The sequence below is a fragment of the Coturnix japonica genome, chromosome 8 (assembly GCF_054131305.1).
Source record: "Coturnix japonica strain WE chromosome 8, WE-NBRP24, whole genome shotgun sequence".
NCBI classification, from domain to species: Eukaryota; Metazoa; Chordata; class Aves; order Galliformes; family Phasianidae; genus Coturnix; species Coturnix japonica.
Window position 1 is genome coordinate 17,603,481 of NC_140670.1, and position 18,596 is coordinate 17,622,076.

Consider the following 18,596-nt stretch of genomic DNA (forward strand, 5'->3'; position numbering starts at 1 on the left):
ATTTTATCTTCAATTTGGCATTTATTTGTAGACACTTCCTCAGAATGTTTTCCTTTACAGATAATTTAAAAACTCATCCTCTGGTACCTGACAGTGGCTCCATCTTGATTTTTGGGTTTTCTGTGTTGCAAAAATGTCTGACTGATCATATCCACATTCCTGAGATCTACTTGCTGGTGGCAGGGCTCTTTTTGGCAACTCCATACAGTGAGCCACCTGAAACAGTTAAGGTAAGAAAGTAGTGGACAAGCATAAAGCTGCTGTAACTTTACCACTTCGACATTTTACTGCCTTCTGTATGGTAACGTTTTTGTAAATCCTGCCATACTTTTTGTTTTTGTGGTAGTTAAAATCAGTCATCCACACTTTAAGAATGAAGTAAGTTTGATTTGAGAAAATGTTTTCTGAGCAAATTTCTTTAAGTCTTTTAATACCTTTTAAATAATTCACATTAGAAGGCAATTCATTCTAGTTTTTCCATCTGTTTTTATGTTGTCAGAACTCTTTAAAATCTCAGAATTAGTGGATTTAGGTACTTTCTCCTGGTGTTCTGAGAAGGCATAAGGCTTTCCACTCCACAAATAATGCCAAAGATGTCTTTCAGAAGGGAGAAATGTATTAGTGCTAGATGTGAAGATGTGAACTGATGTGTTTTTTGTGTGTGTTTTTCTTAGAGCAGACATTGTACTTGATGTGTCATAAATCCAATTCCTTCTTAAAATATCTCTTCCTGATGTAGGGAGATCTTGACTCTATGTTGCAGTGGATCTTGCAGCAGCATGTTACAGAGAATGTCCTCAAAAATGGGTTGTGTGCAGAGGCAGCTGCCTTATTGCTAGAAATGGTTAGAGTCATTGTGGACAAGGTAAGACTTGTGGCAAGGAACGTGTAATGTAAATGACATAATTAACTATGTGAATGTTAGAGGTGCATGGCAGTACTGAGCTTAACTGGTGAGCATGGACTTCAAAATGTTAGTATATATATTTGATGAAGTGATAGATTCATGTTTAAGAATTCCAAACAAGGATTCGAGTTTTACCCACAGCATCACCCATTTTGCACATTCTTTGTGATTGAGATATATAACCTTTCTGGATCAGGTGAATCTTTGGTCTGCAAGCTGGGAGTTAAGTATTTGTGCCTTTTCTGGCTTCCCTGTGGTGATGGTGTGTTTGCTTCCCTGCTTAGAAATACCTGTAAAGGAGCAAAGATAAGCTTTATCTGAGTGTGGAATGCTTTCTTGACCAGATGGATGCTTGTGTTTAGCCCATTACAGGTGCAGAAGCCTCCTGGGAGACTGTCTATCCAGGGAATGTTATACAATTTCTCTGCTTGATCTATCATAGTTACACTCAGGACCCAGTGTGGCACTGTCCTGAATTCTTGAAAACTTTAGCTATGGTTGCCTTCCATTCTGGACCAGCCAAGGTATGTGAATGTGAGACATCACAAACCCTTCAGAAATGTGTTGCTATGAAAAGTAAGCTTCGAAGCAGGTTAGAAATTAAAATCCTGTTCTTGATCTGTGTCTACAGGGAGGTTCTGAAGGTCTTTTGACCCCTGAATGTCCAGCAATTGCTGAAGGGAAAGGCTGCACTGATTCTTCTCTCCCACTCCTGCCACATCCTGCCAAGAAACAAGTGTGGGATTTCTTGCACATCATCTTGACAGACAGTCTTCTCAACATCCCAGCAAACAAACAAGGACATCCACTTGAGCTGCTTCTTGAGGTTTTTCCATAGTCCTCAGGCTTTGCTGCTCTGCTTTGTGTTAGGGGTGGAAGGACAGGAGGCAATTAACATGCTAGTGGCCTAGTGAAGGGCTGGGAGTGGTGAAGAATGTATTCTGTGAGAAATGTCTGCAGCCCAGGACAAGGCTGGATCACAACTCTTAGCATGCATAACTTCCTGGCAGATCAGGACAACATATTTAATAGAATTCCAACCTTATCTGCAAGGAAGAGACTTCTTTTCTACCTGCTCTGCCTTCATGTGAACTAAGAGAATGCTACCTCTAGACAAAAGCAAATGAATTTTTTCAGGAAAAACCTAACATTAAAGTAAGGCATGGAATTCATCCCTTTTCCTCAGTAATGCCTGTGTATCATTAGAACTTCCTCTTGAATTCTGAGAATGAAAGATTTTATATGAAGCATTCCTGTATACTGTTTTTTCAGACAATTTCTTTTTAGTGCCCTATTAACCCCAAATCAACTGTCTTTCCTCCCTCTTAAAATAGATAAGTAAAATCTGTACAGTTGAACCTTGGTTATGAATTCCAGCCACTCAGAGTGGAAAGATTTAATCATCAAATTGTCAATAGTCCAGATTCACTGAAGACAAGATTTCTTGGGAGCCATCTGTGAGCCTCTTTTCTACCCTTGTGCACAGCTTTGCTTGTGCTCAGTATGCAGAAGTGCATTGTGCTGGCTCTCTTAAAAGAGTGTTGATTTAGTAAGATATTCTCTTCTCCCAGCTAGGATATGAGGATCTGCTGTTACATTTGTCTGTTAACAGTTCGGGAATGTACTTTTGACAGGCTTTGAGAGCTACTATTTTGTCTTTGAATGCCAGTTCTGTTTGTGTTCTCTGTGAATATGATGCCAAAGGTAACTTGTCACACTGCATCAGCTTTTCATATGCCCTCAGTAAGGATTCAAGCACAGAAGTGAAATAGTTATTGTTCTTTCTGTGTTGTTTTTCTCCTTATCTTCCTAAAGCAGTGCCAAGGGGGTTAAGGGAGATGTTTAGCAATCTAAATTATCTCAGGGTATGCTCCTTCACTTAGGACCTCTTCTTATTGCTCTGAGCAAAGCTTTTACCAAACTACTAAAGATCTAGTAAAATGAAAGGCCATTGAATAAAAGCTGAAAATGAATGTCAGAGTCTCTAATTTTCTGGGTGTTTGTCTGCTGTAGTAATGTGTACATGGTGACTATACAGGCTTCTCCAGAGGATGCCACCAGTGAGCAGAAAAGACATTTTCAGACAAAAGTCTTGCTTTCTGCTATGGATGTCTTCCATGTTATCAGCCAAGGCGAAGGGAAAACAAGAACAAGAGGTGAGTAGTAAGATGCAGATCATTAGTTAGCTGGCATTTGTTATTTAGCTGTAACTATTAGGCAGGCTTGGAAACAATATGTAAGACTCAGTTCAACAATCTGGTCTGTGTATTTAATCCTGTCACAGACCAGATTGCATAAATTACTGTAGTATTATTGTGTTTCTCAGTTACTTTGAACAGACTCTGAACATTAGAATGGAGTACTTCATAAGAAATAAACCTAGGGCATTCCTTGAGTGCTTCTGGAAACAGCCCTGGTTGACTTAGTTGTTGCTGCTCTACTGCTGAGTCATTGGTGGGACCTGTCCTTCCGTGCAGCATTTTAGTGGGTTTGATTCTGTCCTTTGGGTGGAGCAGTCCCTTCCAATCTAATTAGCATGCTTCTGCTATACATAGTTTTCTTAGACATGTCCCACCTCTGAGTCACTGACATCAATCTGTTAAGATTTAGCTCTGATAATATCGTATCTCACACCACGTGTTTTAATCTCAGCATATTCATCAACTATCCTATATTCTCTCCAGGGAACAGCGATCTTCATAGTTCTTCGGAATCAACTGCATCTGTATCCATGATGAATGTTATTTATTTTGTTCAGAAGCTGATTGAGAAAATGATCAGCAGAATGTTTGCCACAGACACCAAGCAAATCCTGCTCTTCATTGCCAAGCAGATTACAAAGGTGAGTCACATGCAAGACTTTTTCAAACCACTGTCAACATTTTCTGTTTCATGCTGTTAGTGATGACACAGTTCTCAAGATGGCTACAATTTGCTTGTTGTTATTCCTCTTTTCTTGCATGAGCTCATTGTGGCTGTAAATGACAGCTAGAGCTGGATTGTTAGCTCTTCTCCCTGTGCCACTGTCTATTGTCTACACGTGTGTTACAGAATGAGAAAAAATTACTGTTCCACAATTGAATAGACTTCCACCAAACTACAGGAAGAGTGAGTCTCCATGTAACAGGTGGTCTGGGGGAATATTCCTGAAATAATTTTACAGCAGCTAAAAGAAGTGAGAGGAATGGATCCTTGGTGATGGGAGTTCATTGAACAAGCCAAATGCACTACTGCTTGTTTTTTTTTATTTTCACAGGCCTTAGAAGCCCCTGTTTCTCAAAAGGATGTTTTACTCAGTGCCATGTATGGCTTTTTAAACAGAGCCATCCTCTACTGCCTGTCCAGACCACAACAGTCACTTCCAGAACAGTTTTATGTCCTTAACACGCTCAGTGTTCTGCAGGAGCAGTGGGACATTATTTTTGCAACTTATAACTCAAGTACTAATTTCATTATCTGCCTAATGCACTGTCTTTGCCAACTGAATTCTGGCAGGTACAAATGTCTGTCTCAGTGTGATGTCTACTTAACTCTGTGCTGTCATGTATAGCAGTGTGTACAAAAGGAGGAATCTTGCAGTGGTTCCTGCTTACAGTTGAAATAATATAGTATGTTACAAGTGCCTTTAGTGGGTCAGAAAAAAGATCTAGGCCCTGACTCCTATGTTGTCTAATTCTGGCCTTTAGAGAAGAATGAGAACAGAGCAAATGCTAAGTGATGCTTCCCTACTTGATTCTTTTAATCTCTAGTCTCTTCAGTTCATGAACTTTCTGACCATTTGGGATCACTTTGTAGATGGTTTTATATTTTGTGATGGTCTATTTTGCTTACATGGATTTTAAGAAGGATTGTCATCTTTTATTCTCCAGTTACTGATAGCATTTCTGGATCCGTGTACAAGTTGTCTGCTGGTTTTATGAACTTCATTATGTTTACTTTGAGTATTACTGCTTAGATGAAGTTCCTTGTGTTCTTTACCTACTGAAATTCCCTGACACTCCACATCCTAACAACTATAATTATTTTTGGCCATAATATTCTTAACTGTAATAATATCTACCTGATCCTAATAATATGGTGTTTAAGTATGTGGCTTTGATGTGCTGAATGCTTTTGTAAACCAAATGAGTAAGTAAGCAGGTCAGCTCTAGGATATGGCAACACAGTGTTTACTGCAAAATGGGTGATAGCTTCAGTGAAGAAATTTAGAGCAAACAGTTCACATACAAGATGCTCGGGAGAGATGCAGGAAAGGTGGATGCAGTTTGGCTGCCTCAGAACAGTCCTGTGCTTTGGCTAATTGAGGTAAATGGTAGTTATGACTACATCAAGGATTGCAGGTATAAGACCTGTAGGACATAATGATCCATAGGATCTTGATGAGTGCTCCATAACTTTGAAAGCCAGACTTGCTGTCACTTAGTTTCCATTTCCTGTAAATTCTGCTGTGTCATCTGATTGGTGTAAGCTATTGAGTCTGGGAATATTGACCTGCTGTGTGAATCAGATAGTAGAGGTTGAGTGGAAGTTCCTCTGGCTTTTTTTTTACTGTTCTTGGTTTGTTCTACATTTCCTTTCCTCACATGCTCTTCTTTCCTTTTGCCATAGTTATCCAGAAGGTTTTGGGGTGGATGCAAAACCAAAACTGGCTTCATATCACCAAATTTTCCTTGCACCCAGTGAAGAGGAGAAAGGTAACCTGCCTACTCCAGATGATGGTAATTCATTGCACACATTGACTTCAGCTTACAGAGTAGGAAGGTGCCTGGTCTAGACAGCTATCCATACAGCTTGTGCAAATGCTGCTGAATTCTCTCTTTAGAGTTTGTAGGAGCTTCAAATCACATTGTGGAAAAGGTGTTACTTATGCAATATATTTTTATTTCAAATTCATATTCTGTGTCCTTGGGAATAATAGTTATGTTTGGCAATCTCTTCATCAGATCATTACCACTATCAGTGCACTGCTACTTCTAATTTATAGTTGATTTTTTTTCCAGGATGCATTTAGATTACTGTTACACATAAGGAGGAGCATGTGGTTCTTGTGAAAATATATGAGCATGATTCACTGGGGAGGCTGTCAGTTCTGTCAGTTGAACCTTACTGCAGAAGGATATTCCAAATTGGTCTGATTTGCAAGGAAAGATAGCAAAACAGCTCAGCACTTCCTTGTAAATCTCCTGCTGCTATATCAGATTGTTTCATGACTTGGCATGTTCAGATTGTTTCCTCCCACTGTCTCTGACATTTGAGGACATTTAGGTTCTTTAGAACTCCATGTAATAAGGTCATCAAACTTCGGATGAGATGTTTTCCAAGAGAGGAGCCAGAAAGAATCATTTGTAGTTCCTACTCGTTTCACTCAGGCAGCTGAAATGTGTTTTTGTGTATTAAACTGAATAGTCTGGCTTCAAATGTGTGGAGGCAGTGAGCAGAATGAACAACTTTTTGGCAGTGTTTTGCCAAATTAGATGCTTTCACTTTATCTGTTGCTTGACATGTTACTGATAAATTGATTCTTCATTCATACTGTTGTCAGTTCATCAGGAGATACTGAGAAAAATAGAAGTCATCTGGAAGCAACTCATCTCACAGAGGCGGCAGGCTTTGGAGGACATTTATGACATGGATCTCTCTGTAAAAGGAAGTGACAGAGAAAGGGACATGAAGATAACTGAGATCACCCCGTTATGGGAAGAAATGATGTCAAAGGCTTGGCAAAATTTTCTAGGTATCTACTTTTTTTTTTTTTTAGCATAACACTCACTCTAGTAAGCAAAAGTTCTGCAGTGAATACAGCATATAATGTAAAACTGCCTGTTTCTTGGCTGTACGCATCTCATTTTCAGTAATTGACTACTGTGACTGTTTTCTATGCTGTCCTCAGACCTTCTGTAATCATCTGGTGAGGTTGTAGGGCTGGTGTTGCACTGCAAGAAGGATGTTCTTTGACAGTTGTATCCAGTTTATTTTAACAGTCTAATGGGGGGGGGGGGGGGGGGGGGGAATATTTGGGTGAAGGTCATTCCAATGACAGCTGTCTATAGCAAACCTCAGTAAGAAAACCTCAGTAAGATTTTCAAATACAGGTTTTTAATGTTCTTGTAAGTAGAAATTTTTCACTAGTGTCAGATGGATATGTTATACATGACTTTTCCAAAAGCTCAACTTCAAGATACTTTTTCTTTTCTGGCTCACAGCATCTGAGAAGAGAGTTCTCCAGAATAAATCAATACTAGGCCTGTCTCAAAGCAAGCATAATTCTTGGAGTGAAAGCCTTTCTTCTGCTATGAGGTTGATGCCTAGCCGAAATACAAAGGAAGTGATGTGCAAATCTGAGGTAACATCTGTTTTTTGTCTTTTGTCTCTGCTCTTCCTCTGGCATGGTTCTGGGGAATTTGTCTGGATTTTGAAGGCTTTTGGGAAATGTCAGTTGAAATGTTCCTCTGGAATTAGCCATTGCTATTAAGGTTGCTTTCCTAGCCTTCAAGACTAGAAAAAGACAGTTCTGTGTAATATTTTTCTGACCTGGATAGCAGTGGCCAGAAAGCTTTACTTCGGGTTTGCCTTTCAGTGAGCTAAAGACATAAAGCAGTGTTGGAGCTCAGGGCAATCCAGGTGTTTGTGCAGTAGTGTCGGGAGCACTCATTGGGACTGGGCAGAGGTACCTACACAACCCTGATTAGTCATCTAAAGTTTATTTGATCAGTCTTAGAGCAGTACTGACATGCTGTGAAATGGCTTTAGACCAACAGATCACCTGTCCATGTATGGAATGATTATGTAGCTCACATGGGAGTGAGAAAACATGATTTTTTTTTCCTAGAATTGTTGTCATTTTGTGTGCATGTATAGCTGTTTCTGTTGGGAAAAGTGATGGGATTCATGTCTGTGTAGAAAGTGAAGTTCAGAAGTTGTGCTTATAATGCTACCAACTGGATTTGTTAATAGTGCCTGGTCATCCATATGCTTTTCGTATTCCTTCATGTACCTCACATTTAGTGACCTAAGTCCTGCTTGTCAACACTATCTGTTAGTTCTGTAGTGCTTTTAAGTAACTGAGGCGTAATAGTATCTATAATTCTAAATCCAACTAACTCTGACGGTCAAAAACTTTATGAACTTTCTAAATAATCAAGTTTAAAAAGCAAGGCAAAAAAAAGTGTAGGGGAGTAATGTATTTTTAGGGTGGGAAGAGTAGGAAACTGAATAGCCAGGTAATAAACTAAAGACTGGGATTCACTGAGATCTCCCTTCATGAACTACTTATGTTGGCAGTATTGATTTTTATGACTAGGAGGAGTGAAGTGTGAGAATGGTTAATCCAGAAAGGTTTGCCCCACTTATCTGAGTGGAGTAAATCTGGCATTTGTATTTCTAGGCTGCAACTCTAATGATAGAATTGGTGGTGTCTACCTATAGGCACATTTTCACTTTACACTTATTTACTCTGCTCTTTCTCTATGACATTCATAGCTTTCTGAGTCTTGGTGAATCCTACACTTCTAGCTGTAAAATGGAGTACAATAAGAATGTATGTTTTACTGAATGTGATTTCTAAGAAGTTACAGTAGCCAGGGCCATATTATTTGTAATGCTCTAGTAGCATCGAACCATGGCCTTAGTTAGGCAGCCTTAACATAATAACATGTATTAATGATGCTCCTTTTGACTCTTATGTAAACCTTGTCCTTAAGACACTGAATTACGAAAAAGGATCAGGTGTTACCATAGCACTGTTCTCTCATTTCTTACCTAATGCTAAAGATTAGAGGTCCAGATCTTGATTTTTTTTTTTGTGTGTGTCAAGAGATAAGGAGAGCTTATACAAAGCAAAGGTAGGTCTGGAGTGTATGCAGCATTCCTATTGCCAACATTTATGTTCTCTGATGTTCCTTAGTAGAAGTGATGCAGCTGGACTTGCTTTTCCATTTGTAAGCTTTTCCTTTAGGAATGGAGACGGGGACATTTGTGTTTTGCTAGGTGCTTGTCTAGCATACCAGTTAGTTGTGTGTGTCGGGACTGCAGGTAGCTATAGGGTAGGGACACACTGTATTGGCAGACTATTCAGAGCTGTTTCAGTGGGTCACCTTAGAGTTTGGCATTCTCATCTGTGCAGAAAGTATCAAGGTCTTTTCTCCTGTTGAAGAGACTGTCTGCTACAGAACCTGCTAAGGGTATTTGAATCTGCTAGCTCAAGATGCAGCATGCTGAAGCTATATTCCCAGTGATCACTGCTTCATTTCCAGGTGTGTTGGTGAGAGGCTATGATAGTAATATGTCTGATGATAGTGCCTTGCTGAGCAGCAGTCTTTTCAGTATGCCACAGCATCCTTCTCATTCCTTAAAATCATGCTGCTGCTCAGAGTGAGCAAGTACTTCCCAGGTACATATGTAGACTGTGATGTCATACTGCAAGAGCATTGACTATTTGCCCTGGGGTCTGTTTAATTATTTTTTAAAATTAATTTTGATTATTACAGCTGATTACACCTCAGTGAGCAATGTAATTGATATTTGTAAATGTATCCCAAGGAACATTTTGTACAACATGCTTTCTGCTGTTGAAGGTTAAAGACTCCGTTATTGGTTTTTCCCTAAATATGCCCACATCATTAGTTCCTCCACTGAAAAGGTTGCCATCTGGAAAAGGCAGCATGGAGACATTATTCAGGCACAAGTGCATGAAATTGGTGTTTCTGCATCTTCTGTCTCTCTTCTGCAAGGAAGCGGCTTGTAATTAAAGGAGCTGGGTCTGAAGGAAACATTACTCATTTGATGTTATTCCTTATCATGTCAAGGACTGACAGCTCCCTAGCTCTGATAAATTGTTCCTCTCATTGAGATGCAAAGCTACAGTTCCAAATATTGTTCTCCACTCTCCTTCTCCCTCCAGCCAATATTTGAAAAAACATTGCTACACTTTGCAGAGATAAAAAAATTTAAGGGGAAGAAAATATGCTTTTCTGTAGTCCTTTGCCTTCATAAGAGAAATAAAAGATGGGTTTCTCTGTAACAAAGTAATCTTGGAGCACAAGTTACCTTTAAAGTAAATGAGATTCTCATCAAATGCAATTTATAAGCTTCTGCAGATTTAATTTAGCTGTATCCTGGATGAAGTTTTTTGGACTTGAAGAGTGTCTCTACACTGCTGTACCAGTATAGAAATGACTATAAGTTACAGCAACAGGTTGTTAGATGAAAATAGTATCTTATAGTGTCAAAATGTCTGTAATGGAAAATGTGTAAATAATGTCACTTGGAACTTGATTTGGTATTATATTATATTATTGCCTCTAACTTAAATGCATGTGTTGAAGGAAAAAGATGATCATATAAAGGCTGAAGTTGGAAGGTATCTTGTTTAAATCTGCTGATCAAACAGTATCACCTAGAGCAGATTACTTAGGAACACGTCCAAGTAGTTTCTGAGTGTCTCCAAGGACTTACATTTCATAAGCTTTCTGGGCAACCTCAGTGCTTAGTCACATTCACAGTAAGAGTTTCCTGATGCTCAGATGAGACATTCATTTGTTTGTGCCCATTGCCTGTTGTCCTGTGACTGGGTGCCACTGAACGCACTGCTTTTGCATTTACAGCCTAGCCTTCAGAAGTGCAAGTGCGTTGTCAGGCATCTTATACACATTAAGAATCCCTTGAACCTTCTCTTTTTCTAGACAACATAGTCTCAGCTTTCCCAGTATTTTATCATATAAGAGATGCTCAAATCTTTGCTCGTGTTAGCGATCCTTTGCAGGACTCTTATCCTGCATCTCCATCTGTTTTTTCTACTGGGGAGCCTCCAACTGGACACAGTACTCTAGATGGAATATATTTACTGAGAACTAAGTGCTGTTGTTCCTAAGTGGGAAAAATCTTAGTGAATTTGAGAATGATGTAAGAAGCCAGTCAAAATATGAAAGCTTTGCACAGCAGAGAGAGGAAAGGGGTTGATTAGTGGGTTATTATTTGCACTTGATACTCAGATTAAAGAAGATGAAACAGTAATAAGATTTGCTATGGGTTTAGAACAAACCACTAGACAAAGTCAGGTGCTTCTGTAGCACTTACAAATTGTACAGGAGACTTTTAACTTGTTTTGTGCAGTGTCAGGACTGACTTATCTGTAATGTAGCTTTGTTCCAGATATGGAATTAGTTCAGCCTGGCTTTTTCCCCCAACATGAGTCAATTAAAAAATGAGTATGATGCCTTCATTCTCTCCTGACTGTTAATTTTGCTTCCCTGTTTTGGTTGCCATAGACATACTGATTTTTGCATTAGGTGCAAAGGAACGTGGAGAAATTATCTGCTTGAAACTAAAATTCTTAGCTCATTCACAAACTATTGGGTCACACATTTGCATGCAGATATCTGTATTTCAGAGGGTTGTTTTGTTTAAATCTTCTCAAGCAGGAGTGTTTAATATTAAACTGGAAGGCTGATGCACATCTCCAGACTCTTGCTGAGAATACTTGGCTCCAGCACATAAAGTGAGTATTAACTCAACATGCTGCCAGTGATGTTTGTTTTTGTCTGTGAGAAAGAAACTTTATCTCAACGTGGTGGATGTGGACTTAAAGACTTGGCCTTGATCACCCAAATGTAAAGCTCAACATTTTGTTCAGCTGCTTATACTGGGTCAGTGCCTTCAAACACTGGCTGCTTCTTTCCTGTTTTGTTATGACCTCCTTTGGTAAATGACTATAGGAGGTGAAGTGAAGAGCAGACAGGGATTGGACAAAGTGAACTTACTAATGTATGTGTTATATTTGGGATACAGGGAGGCACATGCTTAACAGTTCATGGTAGGTGAAATAAAAGTTAAATAAATTTCTGAAACATAGTATCACAATTATTATTTATACAAATATTTTTCTTTTCACTCTGTTGGTCTTATCCCAGCATTTCAAGTTAGCAGAGTTAAAATAAGCAAACGTAATAGTATTTCTTAGAAAAGTGCATTATTTGTGTAACATTTTTGTCTTCATAATAGAAGGATAATTAACATCACTAATTATCTAATTAAGTTCATTAACCATCTACCAACAGTGCACTGTGAAGTTGACATTATGTTCTACTGTCAACAAATGCTTTGATTTCTTAGGAAGTAATTAAAATGTAAATTAGCATGTCATTAAATGCACAAGGGAAGATTGGAATCAAATATTCATTTCAAAACTGCTCATAGCACACATTTTTAGTTTAGTTGAACGCAGGCACTTTGCTATTAATGATGTATATTAAACAATTTCCATTATAATATTATTGTCTTGTTTAATAACTGGCTCAAAGCTAAATTACAGTATGCTGCAGCAAGCTGTAAAAGTTTCTTTAACTTTGAACAAAGAATTTTTTATGTCCTCTTAAGCAGTTATCTGATGTACTGTTCATTTATCAGTTTCAGATACTTTGAAGATGATAAAGAAATAGCCCAAGAGGTCAGCAGGTTGGAGAACAGCTTAATGAAAGCAAAAAATATGAGGCTATGTAATTTTATATGCTACAAATCATAGAAAATCCTGGAATATTTGGAATTTATTTCCACTGTTTGATAGAGGAATTAGAATATAAACATAGTATAATGGAGAGTACAAATCATTGGGCTGTCTCCCCATAAAAAGCCAACAGTAATTGCTACAGGAGGTGGTGTGTCTCAGCACAATGCAGTGTAGGGAATCTATCCTAGGAACATTTTTCCTTTTTTGATTTATAGCAATTACAGTTTATCTAAAACCTGCAACAAAAGATCAGTTACCCTTCCAAAATTTCTTACTGGCAGCTCTTCCTTCCAAGGGAAATTTTCAGTGTTTTTTACACAGTTAATTCCTGTGTCTCTTAATTACATGTTATGTGAAAAAAAAATTGAGTTTTTTCATCTTTTTTCTATTTTTTTTATTCAAGCTTGTCTGGTTCAAGTTTAAGCTTGGATATGGAATTCCAGTCCAAGGAGATTGATGCCTAAAGCTGGTAGCATTGAAATCTCATCTTTCAAGAGCTGCTGGATGCAAAGTTTTGTTTTCACATAGCAGAGATTGTGCCAATTGAATTGAATGGGGTGAATGCAGATAAAGTTTTATTTTGGTACAGGCAAGCCCTAGAAACAGAATTATTTTTCTCTGCATAATATATGGAAAGAAAAATCACTGTCCATGTTTCTTGGTTCAGAGACATCCATTTTCTTCAGGAGTTTCATATTCATATTAATTTCAGGAGAACGATTTGATTTAAATTGCTATACACGGGGATTTCTAAATCATATTATTTTTTTATTGAAAATCTTTAAAAGGAGAAGAATTATGATCAACTTTTCCACAAGTTATGAGGTTTATATTGCAGAGAGCAGTATGAACTACACATAGGAGTTCACGTAGTGAGGATATTAAATTTCCATCAAGGGGCGGGGTTTGAAAAGAGCTGAGAGTATAACGGTAGTGGTACATGCAAATAAAGAACATGAAATCAGCAGAGGTCCTAGAAATCTCTGCAGAATGGTCTTAAACATTTCTCCTGAATGAGGGTGTAGGCCTGTGCTGTCATTCCATGCTCTTTTCAACCTTGTTAGCCAAGTTAAAGATACAGCTTTGCTGCACTTGTCTGTGTTCCGTTCATGCTTTCTGTTGCAGCGTATCATGTGGAATATAGGATTGTCCTACAGATACTAAAAAGCTACAGAATTATTTTATCACCTTTAAATGTGTGCCATTTTACCAAACATAATCTTGGAAGCCAGGAGAAAGAAGTGTTTGGGACCCTGAGTTCAAAGCCTATACCAGTGTCACAGTATTGCTGAAACCTTACCTTTTAGTGCTCACTACCTCTTCTGTAACAGGAGGGAAACTGTGCTGAAGAGGTGGAGTGAATTGTCCCAGAGTCACAGAAGCCATTCTCAGAGACAGAAATAAAGCACAGGCCTCACCTTACATTGTGCTTTTTGCTATTAGGAAGTGACTTTTAACTGTTTTGATAGGAATCCATGTCTTCAGTAGTATCAGCTGTTGAAGAGGGATGTGTGCGCATGCTTACATATGTATTATACATAGTTGCTATAGAAGTGGGGCAGATTCTGTGCTGCCAAAATATAGCTGATAATACAGTGTAAAAATCTCATCACTTGTACCCTGTAGTTTGGGTTTTATCCTCTTGAAACTCATCACTCCTGTGTGTGGAAATGTTTATGGTGCACTGAAATACAGAGGTTTTTCTCATTAAGTCTGCTATTCCCCAACCAACTGGTGATGCCAGGAATCCATCCATGATCCTTAGGAGCAGTTGGCAGTGTGCATTAGCCTCCTAGTGGGTTGAGGCATGAAGCTCACATGCCACACTTAACTGCTGGAACTACAGTCTGTTGAAAAGCTAAATGAATTTTGGCAAAGTAACAAAATCCACATGGTAATAACAATTTTGTTATTCAAAAGAGTGCAAACAGTCTTCAGTGTGGAGAGTGTGTGCCAAGGACTAGGACAAACTGCTTTTTGATCTGCTAAGAACATTATTTGCCTTAGTATACTGGTTTGCTACCTGATATCGAAGTGGACAATTTATCCTCTTTAGTAAACATACTCACTTCCCAGTGTGTGGTCTGTTACTTAAAAAGTAGTTGAGTCACAGGATGGGTGGCTTGTTTGGGTTATCTGGCCTCTGATACACTATGTTAGATGTTGAAGTGGTGGTTGACTTGGCTTTCCTTGGAAAGCCCTGTGTCTTCTGTGGCTGAGCACCACAGTGTCAGTGAACTGGAGACTTCAGCCAGCTTTAGTAATTCGCTGTGACACTTGGGTGCTTGTCTGTAATGCTCTGGATGCGAACTGGATTCCTCTGCTTCTGAGGCTGATGTGTTTTTCCTGATCTAGCAGGGAAAGTCCAGAAGTATTCAGATTTAGTTGCATCTTTTTAGGAGGGGGAAAGAAGTTCTGGTTAGATTAGAAGAAAAAGGATGAATATGGGAAATGAAGTGAGTACTACAAGATGGTATTTGTATTTTGGAAGAGTTTAGCTTCAAAACTGAATTGTTGCCAATCTAGCTCTGTAGCATGTAATGGCATTTCAGAAATTTTCTGTCAAGACAATTGTTGGCTCTAGATTCAGTTTCATGTAGAAACTGAAAGTGAAACTGAACTTTTAAAATCACATTTCTTTGAGTTCTGTGTCATTAAAAATGCATTTCACTGCTCGATTCAAGACAGGACAAAAGATTGAAATATAGAACTTGCATTAGTTTCACGTGTTTTTTGTGTTTCTAGTGATGCTTGTTTTTTGGATACTGGCTTTAGCAGTCACTGCCCACAGAGGTTTTAAGCATGCTTTACTGTCACATATAAGGTCTCCAATCATTTATTGCGTACCAACCTCAATGCTAATCACGTTTGTTTTTATTTGCATGATGTCTCCATGCTGCAAGATGAGGAAAAATGGCTTTGGTTTCTGGTTGTTCATTTGTTGGTTGTGTTGTTTTGTTTTTTGTTGCCTGTTTCATTGTGGTTTTTTTTTTTTGCTTGTTTTGTTTTTTGAGAGAGAGCTTATAAATCGCATCATCTTTTCAAGCTTGTAAGTATTATCTGGAAAATGTGAAGCAACAAGATGACCTGATTATACTTCAATGCAAGTGCTACAAAGTAGAGGAGTTGCTGTAAGGAAGACTTAAAGCATGATACCACCCTAGGACTTCTAAGCAAGCATGGATCAGTATGGCCTTTTGGTCTGATCTTTCTTTGCATACTAGTCATGTTTCCCTCCTTCAGATTTGCTTTTATGTAAAAACACAAACCTTATGTCACGCAGTACAAACACTTATCAAAGCCAGTTACTTCCTTTTTGTTTGAAAGAAATACTAACCTGTGGCACTGTTGAATTACATCTGCTGCATAGAGTTGACATTTTAAAGGATAACCACTTATAGCATATGATTTCAATTGCATTTGTAATGGAACCTGCTTATTCATTCAGAGGTTATGGCAAATAGTCATTCATCAATCACTGCTATATATTCTAATTGTTTTGAGCAAACACTGAGTGAATGATAGCCTAGTCTATATGCTGTATTTATTGGATATGTTTTTAAATGGTGTTTTTTCTTTTCCCAGTAATGGTGATCTCCAGTTTTGTTAACCATTCATTTTTATAACCAGATGGATTTCTTGTGAGGATGATCACTAGGAGGGGCATGTTCATCTGGTTGAAGATGACTAGTTATTTGGAAGCTGAAGTGGTGTTAGTCTTTCCTGCTGGCCTCATCTGACAAGAAGTTTTTCCTTCTTAGATCCCTATATGGGTTCCAAAGATGAGGGGCTGGGGCAGCAAAGTCGGTGAGAGTCTTTGGAGTGTGGGCTTTGACCTCAGGGGTCTGATCGATGACCATGACTGAAGTACAAGCTATGTGCAACATTGAAACAGCTGCCAGTAGGGCTCCAGCTCTGCTTGAATAGCCTACGGGTATCTGAAATGGCTGCTAATACATGGAGGAATTGGTCATCTTCTCTGAGTGGCTTTTACCCTATGTCCACAAAAAACTGGGATCTTTGCTCTCCTCCTGCACTGAGCCTGGCTCAACAGCACAGAGATGCTGTTGCTTACTAGGTCCAGCCTTTATGGGAGTTTTATATGAATTATGGAATACTTTTGTGAGGCCACAACTGTGATTACAGGTTTAATGATGCTTTAAACAAACAAAAATGTAATGACTTTCATCAGTGTAAAACAGGGGCTTCCTGCAGGGAAACACCAATAAATGTGACTTCACGGCAGGGGTACAGACCTGGCTGGCAGCCAGCAGTAATCGGCACACCACATAGACCTTGTGTGTTAACTTAATTATAGCACAGTGCAAGCAGCAGTCAGACAGTTTGCTGTGAGGAATCACTGCCAGCATGGCACAGAGTCCATGCATTTAAAAGTTATCCATCTGATCCATGGCTTTAGGTAGTAAGGATATGGAATTTCCACAGCCAGTTTAGACATGGGCTGTGACTTGCAGCAATCTGAATTTTTACCTTTGTTGGAAACCCATCTGGTGGGCACAAAAGCTTTAGCATGGTACTTGAGGCTCTCTAACCTATCCTATGTGATCTCTGAACATGTTCTGTCAGACATGGCAGACTGTAGTTGTAATAGGGTAGAATATTTATCTAGGGAATGCACCCTCAAACAGGAGGGTGTTGTTTGTTTATTTTTTTTTAACTTAAGAACAATAAAGTGCTGAACTCATCCTAGCCCCTTCTTGCTGGCAGCTACAGGGTAAGATACTGAGCAAGGAGAGAGATATGGATAGAGCAACAATCTTTGTTAGCATAGAAAAAATTTTTACAACACTGGAGAGCAGTCCCATGAGTGTAGGAGAGTCTATTAAAGTCAAACCCTGAGCTGTTTCTTCAGTGCCTTTGTGAGATAAGGTAAAACAAGCCAGCAGCTTACTCAGCAGTGGCTTAGCGCTTCAACTGTATATACAGACTTTCAGTATGCTGTGTGTCTTTGATCAGGCAGCAGATATAATGACAACTAATGCTTCTTGTTTCAAGTCCTTGGGACCCAGTATTTCCTAGGTTGAAAGGAAATAGCAAAAAACCAACCTGGCATTTTCGAAGCTTGGAAGATTGTCTTTGAAGCCTAAAATAAGATTTTAGTGAATTAGTATGACACTAAGTACCCTAGGTTCTATTTTGCTACTATTCAGATGATAGTAGTTCAGCTTATGATGTATTCCATTATGTTTAATTTTTCTACTGATCATTCCAGAAGGGAGGCTTAGACAGGATGTATGGTTTGAAATTCTCTGGTTTGTGTTTTATATTGGTCTCTACTGTGAGTGCTACATCTTGTGATCCAATATTTATAAAGATATAGGTTTTGGGGAAATAGGTGTGAAGATAATCAAACTCATTTCATTTCCCTGTTCCCTGAAATTAATAATCCCCACAATGGACCACTTAACCTATATACTTCTGTGATGCTAGATTTATATTCTGTTATGTGACTGGAGAAGTAGACTTAAAGCAGTTGCATATCATACAGAAAGCCACGTCTGTTTGTGAAGTTCAAAGTGCAGCTCATAATCTCCTGTCAACACTGCATCAGTTTTGTGCTTGAACGGAGACTTTCAGCTTGAGAAGTTCTTTCAAATAAAATAACAAATGAAATGCATGAGCGATGATGCACCTTCACTGTTCTGTGAGTCTAGTGCATTCTGGAAAGAAAGGTGGCCAGGAAATTCTGTCAGACTGCTTTTGGATGTGTGTTTCCAGAAGTATCTGGGTGGTGATGGAGTTCAGGGCTGTGTGGCGAAGCAGGCAGTTACTGTAGGTATCTTTTTACACTGGCACAGTTCTACAATATTATAGCTGTAGAGCTAGCTCAGAGATCTCTGCATCACATTCCCAGTAAGTAGTGTATTTATAGTGAAAATCACTTGTGGCCAAATTGGACTCAGGCTCCTAAATATCAAAAATATTTTTAGGAACAGTTGGTTTCCTGTTTGCAGAAAGGTGATGTGGCTCATTCCTTTGTCTGTACTTTCTGTTTATACAAGGAGCTCTCTCTATAGTGAGAAATCTTGAATCCTTACGTCACTTGGAATCTCAACAACAGATAATGGTCTTTTATACTATTTGCAACGCTATTTCAGATTCAACGGAAGAAACATTACCATCTCATTTAATGTTTTCATTCTCCTTCTTGAATAATTCCACTAA

The 18,596-nt window shown here is 38.7% G+C and overlaps 1 protein-coding gene across 2 annotated transcripts in view; it reads left to right on the forward strand.

Moving 5' to 3' along the window:
- WDFY4 (WDFY family member 4) overlaps positions 1-18,596 on the forward strand; it is a 111,485-nt gene that overhangs the window by 43,259 nt on the left and 49,630 nt on the right. Inside the window, exons 31-40 of one of the 2 annotated variants that reach the window (XM_015866825.3) lie at positions 61-230; positions 740-865; positions 1,270-1,431; positions 1,539-1,733; positions 2,946-3,063; positions 3,592-3,749; positions 4,164-4,402; positions 5,516-5,625; positions 6,450-6,641; positions 7,111-7,250. In XM_015866825.3, the coding sequence (XP_015722311.2) occupies positions 61-230; positions 740-865; positions 1,270-1,431; positions 1,539-1,733; positions 2,946-3,063; positions 3,592-3,749; positions 4,164-4,402; positions 5,516-5,625; positions 6,450-6,641; positions 7,111-7,250 (1,610 nt within the window). The remainder of the gene's footprint in view (positions 1-60; positions 231-739; positions 866-1,269; positions 1,432-1,538; positions 1,734-2,945; positions 3,064-3,591; positions 3,750-4,163; positions 4,403-5,515; positions 5,626-6,449; positions 6,642-7,110; positions 7,251-18,596) is intronic. The other variant, XM_032445416.2, reaches the window with a different exon arrangement.